Source organism: Hypomesus transpacificus, chromosome 22 (assembly GCF_021917145.1).
Source record: "Hypomesus transpacificus isolate Combined female chromosome 22, fHypTra1, whole genome shotgun sequence".
Lineage (NCBI taxonomy): Eukaryota > Metazoa > Chordata > Actinopteri > Osmeriformes > Osmeridae > Hypomesus > Hypomesus transpacificus.
The window spans coordinates 7,499,623-7,511,865 of record NC_061081.1 but is presented as its reverse complement, the minus strand read 5'-3'; the positions used below and the strand labels follow the sequence as shown (position 1 = coordinate 7,511,865).

At 43.1% G+C, this 12,243-nt stretch overlaps 1 protein-coding gene across 2 annotated transcripts in view; it reads left to right on the top strand.

Moving 5' to 3' along the window:
- map3k1 (mitogen-activated protein kinase kinase kinase 1, E3 ubiquitin protein ligase) overlaps positions 1-12,243 on the top strand; it is a 30,361-nt gene that overhangs the window by 4,025 nt on the left and 14,093 nt on the right. The window contains exons 1-3 of one of the 2 annotated variants that reach the window (XM_047044647.1): positions 9,637-9,806; positions 10,961-11,111; positions 11,280-11,501. In XM_047044647.1, coding sequence (XP_046900603.1) covers positions 10,968-11,111; positions 11,280-11,501 — 366 coding nt within the window. In that variant the 5' untranslated portion in view covers positions 9,637-9,806; positions 10,961-10,967. Of the gene's footprint in view, positions 1-9,636; positions 9,807-10,960; positions 11,112-11,279; positions 11,502-12,243 lie in introns of those variants that run through there. The other variant, XM_047044646.1, reaches the window with a different exon arrangement.

Genomic DNA, 12,243 nt, shown 5'->3' with positions numbered 1-12,243 from the left:
TAAATGGACAGCTATCGACCTTTGATTAAGTTGAGTGCGTGAACGTTTCAGCATCAGTCAAGTGTAATATAATAGTGGTCAGTAATGTGTAAATAAAGTTGGTGTGCACTGAAGGATATGAGTTGTTTGTGTGGCGCTTTAGTGTGAAATGCAACACTGGCTCTTTGGGTTTGGGGTGTGTCAAGGTAAGAATCTAAATGTTATTTCACTACTGTTGCATGGCTTTATTCTTGCCAGGGGAGTGCTGAATAGTTCACCAATTATTTATTTGTTAAGGCTTTTTTGCCTCTAACAACAGGTTTTTTTGACTGAATACTAGAAGTTCTTTGACACTAGTCAGAAAAAATGCCAGTTTATTGCCAGTCGAGAGGTGCACATATAAGTTTTAAGGCAGATGTGGAATGTTTTTGAACGACTTTTTCGTTCAAGTGTAATAGAACTTTAAGCCCCATACTTTGAAACTATTGTCAAGGTTTTGACTTGCCTGGATAAATGTAAAGCTTCTATAAAGATAACGTGGCTATGTTTATAACGAGCAGTTGCTCTGGGTTGCCAGACTCTGAATTATTCTGAAATGCACTGTTGCTAGGCAGGCTGCAGTTGGAATGCTCTCAAATTGAATTCTCACATGGGAGTCAGAAGCCATCTTTTGTCCTTCAACATTCTCCACCAGGTTCTGAAAAAGCCAAATGCTATTTGTAGTAATTGGTATATGATTTAAGAGGTGGCACTCATACCATTGTGTCTCCAGAAAACACATTTGTGTAAATGCCTTGCTCTGTGTGTGGTTTGAACCATTTCATAATCACTAGCAAAGAGAACTAAAATGATCTCAAATGAACTTTACTTGAACTTCACTGGATTTCAGCTTGTAGCCTTAAGCTAATGTAAGAAAATGCTATACTTTTTTGCAACAAGTGCAAAATAGTTTCTAACTTTTTGGATTTTGCTAAGCTGCTACCTAACCAATTCCCTTAGCTTTTGACTTTTAGCTGGTTCGGCAGTGTTGTAGTAGAACAACCTGGTTTGCAGTGGTGGGCCGAGCCCCCAGTGAGCTGTGGGAGCAGTGAGCTCCTGAGGGTTGGAGGTGGGGTTTGACTGTTTTGTCTAACCAGCCTGCCTGGGCCTCCCCACGGTCACCAGCACTGGCTGTTTAAAGCCTGGGGTTAGTTGAACGCTCAGAGTTGGAGTCCAGCAACAAAAGGCCCGGATATTTCCAACCCTGTTAGGCGTGTCGGCAGGCCTAGGGGTCCCCCCTCCCAGATTCTGTTTAGTTAGCAGCAGGACGAGGCAAGCTGGAGATTACATGTGAAAAGTAAACACATGGGTCCCTGGCTAATCAGGGCTAGATTACCAGTTAAAACAACTGGTCTCCTGCAGGCCCTCTGCAGACGCATTCTACACATTCAATTCAATAAATCTTTATTGTCCATGGAGGGCAATTCTGGTGCAGCAGAAAAAAACATATAAGATATACTGTACACACAACTACAAAAACACAATTAACAAGTAGTAGCAGACATTAAGTAGGTGAGTAAAAAAGTACCAATACAAGTGAAAAAATAGGATGCGGACTATTTCATGGCTGTTCAGTTATTTCCTTAAATGAAGGAGAGGGTTCCTGAACCTAGGGAGCCTGTAACTCCTCCCAGAGGACAGAGAGCGTGTCTCATGGTGCAAGGGGTGAAATGGGTCGGCCATGATGAAGGTGACCTTTCTTACCAGGTGTCTGTTCTGTGAAGAGTGTAAAGACTGAGTTTGGACACCCCTGTGATCTTAAAGTAGGTGTTTGCCACTCTCTGTAGCTTTGTCTTGCTCATCAATTTAAGATTCCCAAATCAGCAGATCAGAACAAATGTAAAAATGTATTCAAAAAAAGTAATAAACGTTTTTGTCAACATTAAGAGTTTAGCTTCCTTCGTAAAACAGTTTTTGTTGTGCTATGGAGTTGATGGCTTTTGTTGTCCACCTATTGCAGTTTGAAGATGATGATCCAAGGTATTTCAATTTTGTAGTCTGAGATGTAAGTATTTTCCTAAAATCTATCAGCATTCGTCATTCTTAAATTATTTAGGTAAGACGCTTTACACCTGTCCATAAGATCATGCCAGGCTTTCCTATGGGCATTGTTTCGAAGCTGACTGACGACAACAAAATCGTCAGTGTATTTTAAAACATTCCTATTCTCATACCGGCTCCTGCTACTGTCGGTATACCGTACGTACAGTGGATAAAAATGTGCAGTTTCTACTGTTAAATATTTAAACTAGGTGGTCAGGGACACATCCAGTACACGTTAACACCTGCCACTTAAGCTGGCATGCTTTTGTAAGTCACTGTTGATATTTTGTGCCAGCCCCATTCTGGGACATTTGCTAGCTCATGATCTGCAGACACGAGAGAAAGCAAGTCATACAATTCTAGAATTTTCTTTGACTTTTCTGAAGTTACAGTATTCACAATTAAAGAAACAACAATATGGTAGAACATTTAGGTTTTGGAATGCTTAATTAGCTTGAAGATATTGCTCTACATTGAGGATATTGTTTGACTATCATTGTCACGGTCTGTTGGTTAACAACTTTTCATCGGCTTGAAAAAAGCCTGTTTAAAAAATCAGGTTTCTAAAGTGTGCTAACTGTATTTGTGCCATGACGTCTAACTGCTGAATCAGATACTAGTAGTTTTAATTCCAAAGGTTGTGTGACAGGAATTTGTTTGGCTGACCACTGGGTACAAAACTGGTCAAGTAATCTATGTTTGAGTTGATGGACAGTGACACAATGTCCGTGGGAAAGCTGTAACACTTTGAGCTGTTGTAACAGCAGAGGAAAAATCTGTAATGTTGGACAAATGAATCAATGGGTCTTTTGTTTCATTGAAGAGCTACTTGTAGCCCACATTGTGAAGTATAACCACATTAGAATGACACATTTCTAGTTGTAATAGTACAGGACAGTCATACGTCAGACAGATTTGGTTTTCTCGCTGGTCTACCTCTGGGGTTTGCCTCTGGTGATAAGCTTGGAAATATGTCAGTGTCAGAGCCAATTGATTGGTCCTCTCTGGGGTACATTCCCCATGGATTTTCATATGAGGACGCAGGCAGATCAACACTGGACAAAGGCATACATTGTGGGGCCTCTCTTTTTCTACAGAGCCCCTTGCTTGCTTGGTTCTAAGCCCCCAATGCTGTAATGAGGTGGATCTCTTGACTCTGCTGTACCCCCATACTGGAGAGTCTTCAAAAGAAAGCCGGTGTTTGAATGGCCCAACCGGACACACTTCCAGCTCAGACAGGCCCTCCCGATAGCTACAGGCCAAGCTGTTTTTGGAAGGGCTTGGAAATGTTTACTTAGCCACGCCTTTCTTCCACAGTACGTTCTTCCGGGGCAGCTGCTTGGAGTTGCATATTACCCCAGGGTCACTGTTCCACTGTTGTTTTCCCTTTGTCTTCCTTTGTTTTTGAGGTTAGAGGTGAAGTTTTTTTATTTTCTTTCTCTAGACATACTTCCTCATGCTGCTCACTGAGTGTGCCTGCTGAATGAAGCCTTTTCTACACTTTGTTTCTCCTGCTTGAGTGTCGTGCCTTTGCAACACTTCTTTTTAACCGTCTTTGGGCACTTTAAAGGAGCCTGGTTAAGTTTACAAGTGTCTCAATTGCTCCGGTGTGATCCCCAGTTGAAGGATCTTGCTGTGCCAAAACCAGCCTTTTATGGAACGTTTACGAGCTGTGGAAATGCTCATGCTGGAGGGTGACGTTCAACTGATATTTTGCCGTGGCACTCTCAGAAAGTCTAAAGGGGGATTTGATCACCTGAAAAAAGACACCGCTGGCTACATGTAGCTATACATAAGTATGAGCTAAATGTTGACCTATAAAAATATCCATGCCTGGAAAAGAAATAGATCTACTTTCTAATGTCAGAGCTTAGCCAACTAATTCAGGCATACTTCCCCTTCAGAGCCAATTCTTCATATCACTCTCCCACTCACATCTCTTTCTCTCTCATCCTCTTTCTGTCAGTAGTGCAGGGGAAGAGGCCATGCATGTGATTCTTTGGGCAGATTTGTCCCGGATTTCCCAATGCATTGAGTGTCTTTACATGTGACTGGGTGGAAGATGTGACCCTTAGAACATTAACATTTAGTAGACGCTCTTATCCAGAGCGACTTACAGTAAGTACAGGGACATTCCCCCCGAGGCAAGTAGGGTGAAGTGCCTTGCCCAAGGACACAACGTCAGATTGGCGGGGCGGGAATCGATCCGGCAACCTTCTGATTACTAGCCCGACTCCCTCACCGCTGAGCCATCTGACTCTCACTAGAAGCTGCTGTTGCCTCTGCGTATACTGTACTTGGAGTCCGCCATTTTTGTGTTTCTGCCATTTTCTTCTTTAGAGGGGCAGAAAAAGATGCTTTGTGCTTTATCATGTGGGCCTTTGCGTCCCTTAGTTTTCCCCATCAACCTGCATCACCAGTGAGGATGTTAATGTGCACGAGGACCATAACTCATCTCTAAGACTGGAGCCTATCTAAGTGAACATGAGGGAGGTAAGAGGCAGGAATATCCTATTGAAGAGTTCCATGGGTGGAGTTTCACATGCTCACTACTGTGAGAATGCTCTCCACTCTATGACAAACCAGTGGTGCTGTGATGTTTTATGAGGAATCTTGAAGGCCTGAGCTGCCTATTATGAAGAAACTAATTGTGAGTTATATTCTGGGTTCACAAAATTTGAAGAACACCATTTCCAGCCTGTCCAACTACTAGTGAGAGACAGTCAAGGCCAGTTTATGAAGGCTTCCATAACAATACAGAACATACAAACTAACTTCCTAATCACATAACCATCTACATGGTTTGGTGTATTTGGTTGAGGCTACTTATGTATCCATTGAGTATTTATTTCTGCTAAATGAGTATTTAACGCCTACCATGTTTGCAGGTTAAATAAGATATCAGTATCTGTCTTCCTTGCCTCTAGTATGATGAGTATGTACTGAAGATGCATATTTCTTTTGTCCAACCCTACAATGGCTTGGTTTGTCTTCAGAATTAGCATTTTCTCAAACAGACACTCTAATGACATCTGGACAAAGTTTGCATTGACTAAAGAGAACGTGACTCCTGTTTTGAAAGTTTGGGGTGTTTTTGAACTGCAGATCACTCGACCCTCAAGTACATCTGGTAGTTGTCTATCTGTCCAGAAAGATTTAAATGGGACATTGTCAGTGACTGAGGGAAGCATGGTTCAGAATTGTTCATTCCAAAAATCTAACCAGAGTTACACGAACCAGAGAAAATGCTTCTCAATGTTCTCAAAAGCCATATTAGTTGGTCCTCTGAATTCTGGTGACACGTGGAATGGAATTGTATAAGCCTCAACAAGAGAAATCTTCCCCTCCCTTCCTAAAACCAGTGTTCATCCTACCTCATGAGCCCCCGTGTTCCCCAGCTCCCTCCCTCCCTCCCTGCTACCCTGAGGCAATGCTCCACTTCCCGAGCACTGGCCAGTGGGCCATTAATGGAGTTTCTGCTTGTCAGGGCACTGCGCACAATCGCACTTGACACGCTTGGGGATGAGAGCCCCGGGGATGAGGGGTGGTGGTGTGTTCAGGCCTAATGTGTGTCAGGAACATCTCACCCACCAATTTCCACTTCTCCATTGATGCACTCTTCTCCAGCCTTTTGCAAAACCGAAGAGTTTCCCGTAATTCTGAAAGTTTAGGGAGTTTAAATGTTGATTTCGGCACAGAAAAAGGTCAGGATTATGAGGAAGCGTGTGAATGTGAGCCAGCGGGCCTGTTGGGTCTTATTTTTAAGTGTGGAGGGTTTGGGGAGAGGTTAGTAGGCTTCCCCCGCTGTGAGAGGGAAGGTGGGAAGATGCTGTGGTTGTGACCCCCCCAGGGGTGGCCATGCGCACTGAACAGCTCTGGGTGGGAGGAACTTCTCTGCATTCCAGCAACATTCCAGATCCCAGCAGTGGGCACTGACCTGAGCGAGACATCACAGCTTTTTCAACACATAGCCACACATTCACACAAACTCCCACTTGCCGTTTGAATCTGGTATAAAACAACCTGTTTTTGTCCTGTGTTTTACAGACTTGTGAAGCTAGTTTGGCAACCATATATCGTTCAGACAGTGTGTTAGTAACTCCTAAAATCAAAGCTTCAGATTACCTCCCAAAATATAATCTATATTCAGACTGTCCTGTTTTGTGAGATGTATACCAGGAAGAGTCCAGTCGCATGCCTTTAGAGGTCACGTCTTTTTTACATTGATGGACCAAAATGACGAAGTAGGCTTATTTATGTCTTACTTGCGCACCTTCAATCAGCAAATATAATTTTTATTTGATACCTGGATGCTATGGGAGATGTTTGAAACAAGCTTCTATCGGAAGTCTGTGTAAGACACCTGCTAAAATAAAAGATGACATACATAAACCATTTATGTTTATGTATGTTTGTTTGTTTTTGAGTCAAGGACATATTACAATCTCTTTTTATTATGAGTATTTCACCACACTGAAAGAGCTCTAGAGGCTAACCCTTTGTGCTCAAAATGTCAATCTTGTAGTAATGTGAGTATTGTTACAGTGATTGGGTTCGTCTCTGGTGTATATTTTGTAAAGCCAGAGGGGCATCTGAAAAGTATACCACTGCTCAGTTTCGGGTGTTGCACAACATAAAAAATGACATTCTTCCCTATGAAATGGTCCACCGGTGTTTTGTTTATGTACTTTTAAACCTGAACCTTTTCGTACCATTGTGACAAGCTTTGATGTTCTAATTTTGTCTTCTTGGCTTTTGGCTATCACATTTTTACCCACTGAGTACAGTTATGTCCTCACCACCAATGTAAAATCAACACTCCATTAAACACTCCACTTTCTCCATTTCTTTCCTGTATCATCTGAAGGAGCCCAGTGCCCAGAGGCAAGGACACCTGATTTTCTTCTTTGCCTTGAGACTGTAGGCAAGGACCTCAACTGGTTTGGTCCTACTAAAGTTACATGTACCAGACTGACCGGGTAGTGGTGTGTTTTTAAATAAACACATTTCCAAAAATCCTTGTTTGAATATTGCGAAACTAACTGGTCACACAGTTGTTTTTATAAGTCGTCCTCATGATCTGAGACAAATTGGGAAATGGTCCTCTGTTACTGGTTAACTGTTCTTTGTTATGTTGGATGTGTGTTGGATGTATGCTCTCTACCTTTGGTAAAAATAACATTCAGTGCATCTTAATTCGTCAAGTGTTTGCTTGGGTGATACACTCCCATGGCTTAATCTTTTAAGGAACATTGCAGCACTTTCTGAAAAAGGTATTCCACCATGTAACAATTCACTTATAGGACAATGGTCAACAAAAACCTCTGCAAATGGGTTTTAATGAGAATCTCTCCATAATATTGCAGTCTGATTAGGCTAATGGGTAAAGCTGCAAGAGCTGACTGTCACCTCAGTCCATTTAATTTGTGCTGTATCAAGCCTTTTAAGATGTGCTGGTCTCAGTATTGCAGAATTGCCTCAAACCTGCATCATGCAGTGTCATTGTGTGTGTGTTGTCTTTGAGTGTGGAAGCCTGTGTCAGTTAAGGATCCTATTTAGAATTTGGCACCCTGTTCACAGTGCTTAGTCCTATTTTTCTAACAGCATAACTAATAGTGGTTGGGTGATGTCGGCACCAGTTCACTCAGTATTTAGTAGCACCCTTTATGTGACGATGAGGCTATTTGATTTGGCTGTCTGTTTGAGCTTTATCCTGCTGTATTTCATGTTCATTTACTAATAATTTAAGCCACAGATTTATCATTTTGCTGTCATTCATTACTAGTAGCTTTTCCACTCATTTAAAATGATAACTTGCCCTGCCTATTTACAGTGGCTGGGTTTGTTGTTTTCAAAAGACACAACAGGCAGAATCGACCATTATCTTCTGTATGCCATGTCTCCACAGTCGTCCCCCCCCCCCCCCCCCCCCCCCCCCACAGCAGAGGCCGGGATTGTGAGAACCTGTAACCTGAGTTTTACAATCACCATGGCCCATGAGAAAGGGTGTGTGCCCAGAAACCGTGCGTGTGTGTGTGATGCAGTCTCAGTTTACGTGGATGTTTGAAAATGGACCTTCAGCCTGCTGGCCCTTCCACGTCCCACCTGCACGGCCCCACAATGCCCCATTGTTCCCAGCCACTGTGGGATAGCTGTTATTTGAGAGGCGAAGGATGGCCTCTCCACCAGTTGTTATTCAGAGTAAAGATGGGGAACTATCTGGTTGCACTGTCCCCATACTTTGTCACTCAAAGGAGCTACCTAGTCCCTGCCTGCAAGGCCCTGTTTATCACTTCATTACCTAGATGACGTTTTCACTATTTACCATTTTGGTTTTGTTCTGTGAGAAAGGGTTTGGTTCAGTGGTGACGTTTCACTAAAACCTTAGGGTATGGCATCATTCCCTCTGGCCATACAACGGCATTCCTGAGTAACAGAACCATAAAAACACATTAGATCTAAACACAATATACAAAAATTCACCATGAAAGAAGAATCCACAGACATGCACAGACAACATCAGCACAAAAGAAAAAGAACAATCCTGAAGGGGGATCCAATCAGAGAAGTCGTCATTAAGACCGTAACAGCAGCGCTCATCATGAGACCTCGTTATATTTGGATTATCTTTAACGAGCAGCGTCATGAGCTGTTTGTGTCCGGTGTTGTCTGTCTGAATGGCGACTGAATGCCAGAGTATGGTGACTGCCATGCACACATGCCGCCTCTGGTTTGGAGTACTCTCCATGTGTTGACATGTTGCTATCAAAGAATGAATTTACGCAACTTTAATGGCCCTTATTGTAATTTTCTTGTGCATTTTGTGGAGTTAATATCATATTTCCATGACGAGGTGAATACACACACCTTTTCACTTTTATACAGACTTCATTTTATGACTCTTTCCATTACCTAGACACAATACCCCACAATGACTCGTTTCAAATTCAACTTTCACTGTTTCCAAAACATAACATTTTGATCATATAAAAATGTCAAAATATCTAAGTTACACAAGTAATCAGACCCTCCCACCAGCTTTGCACACCTGGATTTGGACAGGTTATCCCATTCTTCCCTGCAGATCCTCTCAAACTTGGATTTCACTAGAATCTTTGATGAAATGCAATCTTTAGGTATTTCCACAGATTCTTTTGATATGGTTTGTCTGGGCTTTGGCTCTACCTTACAGCATGTTGTGTGCACGCTGCAACAGGTGTGTTTCAGGTATCTCTATGTTCTGCTCTGTAGTCATTCCCTCTCTCAACACTGTAACCCAAATCTTCAAACCCAGTAAACATTGTTTTCAGAACCATGTTTGTAAAAATTACAGGGCTCATTTTGGCCCATCCAATATCTCTGGCCTACTTGGATAACCCCACCAAACAGTTTTAACACTGAATCTACCAACCATCTAATATTAGGAAACTTGCACACAAGAAGATTTCCCACTTACAAAATTAAGCCAACAGCAACTATTGACTCAGGGCCATTCCACTTCCTTGTTGGTTCTTAAATCTGTTCAAACGAGTCTGCACAGAACAGGAAGTCTCTCTCTTCCTGTCCCTCCACCAGCTATGCTTTACTTGTTTTTCTCTGAACGATGTTCGTTAGTCGTGGTGGGTGAGCGTCCCTTTGCTTTTCAGTTGACTAACAGAAGAGACCGAGGGAGAGGGTAGAGAAGGAGGCCGCAGCTGGCCTTTCCCTGCGTGTGACTCCCCATGTGGAGATGCTAGGCCTTATTGGTACGTTTCTTTTCAGGAGCTGAGTTTTTCAACCCATTGTTAAGTTGATGGGCTTGCTATAACAATATCCAGTGGAGGTATTCTTGGGGGTAAAGGCTGATATGTTTGCTTTAATGAGAGTTGAATTAAATTTTATTTTCACAGAGTAATTGCAGCTATCAATGTCTGTTGATAGTCTATCCTAAATTCCCTAGTTTATCGGGTTTTGTCTTGGAATCTCAAAATGTGAGTTTTGGATCAGGAGGTGTTGAATTTTTACTGTTGCTCTGTGTTTTTTCTGTGATTTAAGGCTTGTTCTTTCTCAATTAACCTGTGATTCATGTGCCATACCATTTGTTTTGTCCATGACTTGTAATGGTAATGAACCTTTAACATCATGGACTTTTGACCACCCCTAACCCAGAGTCGACCTAGAGTTATTTCCAGTCCCAGAGACGAATGTAACAACAACCCAGGAGGCTTGCCTGCATTCTGTACCTACTCTCTTATAACCTTCTAAAGAGGGAGAGAGAGAGAGTCTTTTTTACCATGGGTCATGAGGAAAGCACCGTGAATCAAGCTGACAGGCCTCATTTGTACGATGCACTGTAAATCTCAGGCTCAGACCGCTGCTGTTCTGTATCGTAACATCCTCTCACGGGAGGTGGAATATTTGCTCAGAAGCATCCCAACACCCTCCTCTACAGACCGGCAGCAGAAGAGGATGGGGTTGGCTTATTCAGGGTCGGGGGACGACGGGTCAGTTAGGCAGGGTGACGAGTTATGTATAGCCCTGTGCAATGCCACTGTCCACAGGCCATACAGGGCCTCTGATGGTCGTATGCTGTTCTGACAAACTAAAAGGCAAAATTGTAAGATGCCTGTAATGTAAAGTGAAACTCCAAAACTTGTGAAAAATGTATAAAAGGTCAAAAGTTCTACGGAGATCCCATGTGTGGGCACATATTTGCAGTTAATGAAGCATGGGTACCTTTACCAGGCATAACTAAAAGGCAGTACTTTTCTTTCATATTTGTGCAAAAAGTACTCGTCAGATGCAGTGTCAGCTTTATTTGTATTGGGTAACTTCCTCCCATAGTACTCTGCTGTCCTCACGGCCGCCATTATTATGGGAAGTGTGTTCACGGCTCATCTCTGATTGTCTTTTTATGCAGTCGTGACATGGAGAGCAAGGACACCCTGCGGGGGCTGCAGAAGATGGAGGACCGGCCGGAGGAACGCATGATCAGAGAGAAGCTCAAAGCCACCTGCATGCCCACCTGGAGGCACGAGTGGTTGGAGAGACGCAGTAGGAGGGGCCCAGTGGTGAGCAGACCTGTATCCATATACACACACACACACACACACACACACACACACACACACACACTGCATGTACGCACACACACCACACACAATATACAGGATGTTCTGTCCTGTCAACTCTAACCCTAACCTCATCCTGTATGCTCCCCTCTCCCAAAACCAAATCAGGTGGTGAAGCCCATTCCTCTGCGACCAGACGGGAGTGAGGCTGGCCGTCAGGGAGCGGAGGCTGGAAGCGGTTCACAAACAAGCTCCTCCTCCCAGAGCAGGGGCCGCCGCAGTCCCTCCCCCGGCCCCTCCTTGTCCTCCTCCTCTTCCTCTTCCTACAGCAAGACCTGTGGGAAGCCTGAGTCGCCCGGGGTGCGCAGGAAGAGAGTGTCCCCTGTGCCAGTGAGTAGCTGCCCTTTGTTCCTCCCCCGCCAACCCCATCAATGTTTGAACACAGTTCGCACCTGCTTTCCCCTCTAACCATTGTTCAACTGTTCAAAGACGGCTTAGTGTACTTAGACAGAAGGTTAGGCAACACTTTACCTTAAGGTTACCTTAACTACCATGACAATACCTATAGTAAAGTAATTGTAGGTTGTAATTAACATTTGTACATTGTTATTCATACTGACATTTATTACATAATTGTATGTAATAAAATGTGCAATATAGGTTGTTATGAAAGTGTAACAAGGCATAGCAGGGGGAGGGGTGTATTCAGATGCTCCCTGGGCCAATGAGACCAAATTAGGGGCCTCCAAAAATGTTGTAGCCCAGAGGACCAAGGCAGGATTAAATGGGTAACTGGATGTTGTAAAGGGGCAGTTGAAATTTGTTACCAAAACAAGATCAACAGGTTAAAATCCCCTTACCTCTGGAAAACCCGACCCCACCATTACCAACTTTCATTTGTGTAATGAAGTGCAACTACATACTTTAGCAGTTTCTATGGAACTGTGTTACAGAAGGTAATGCAATGATAGTTAATGTACCCTTTTTGTAAAGTGTTCACGAAGGTTGGAAGTTCAATGCTATTGATCTACATAGCTACAGCCAAATAAACAGTAGTAGTAGTAGTAGTAGTAGTAGTAGTAGTAGTGGTGGTGATATCAAGTATCATGAATTTGCCTTGGGTGTAATGTTG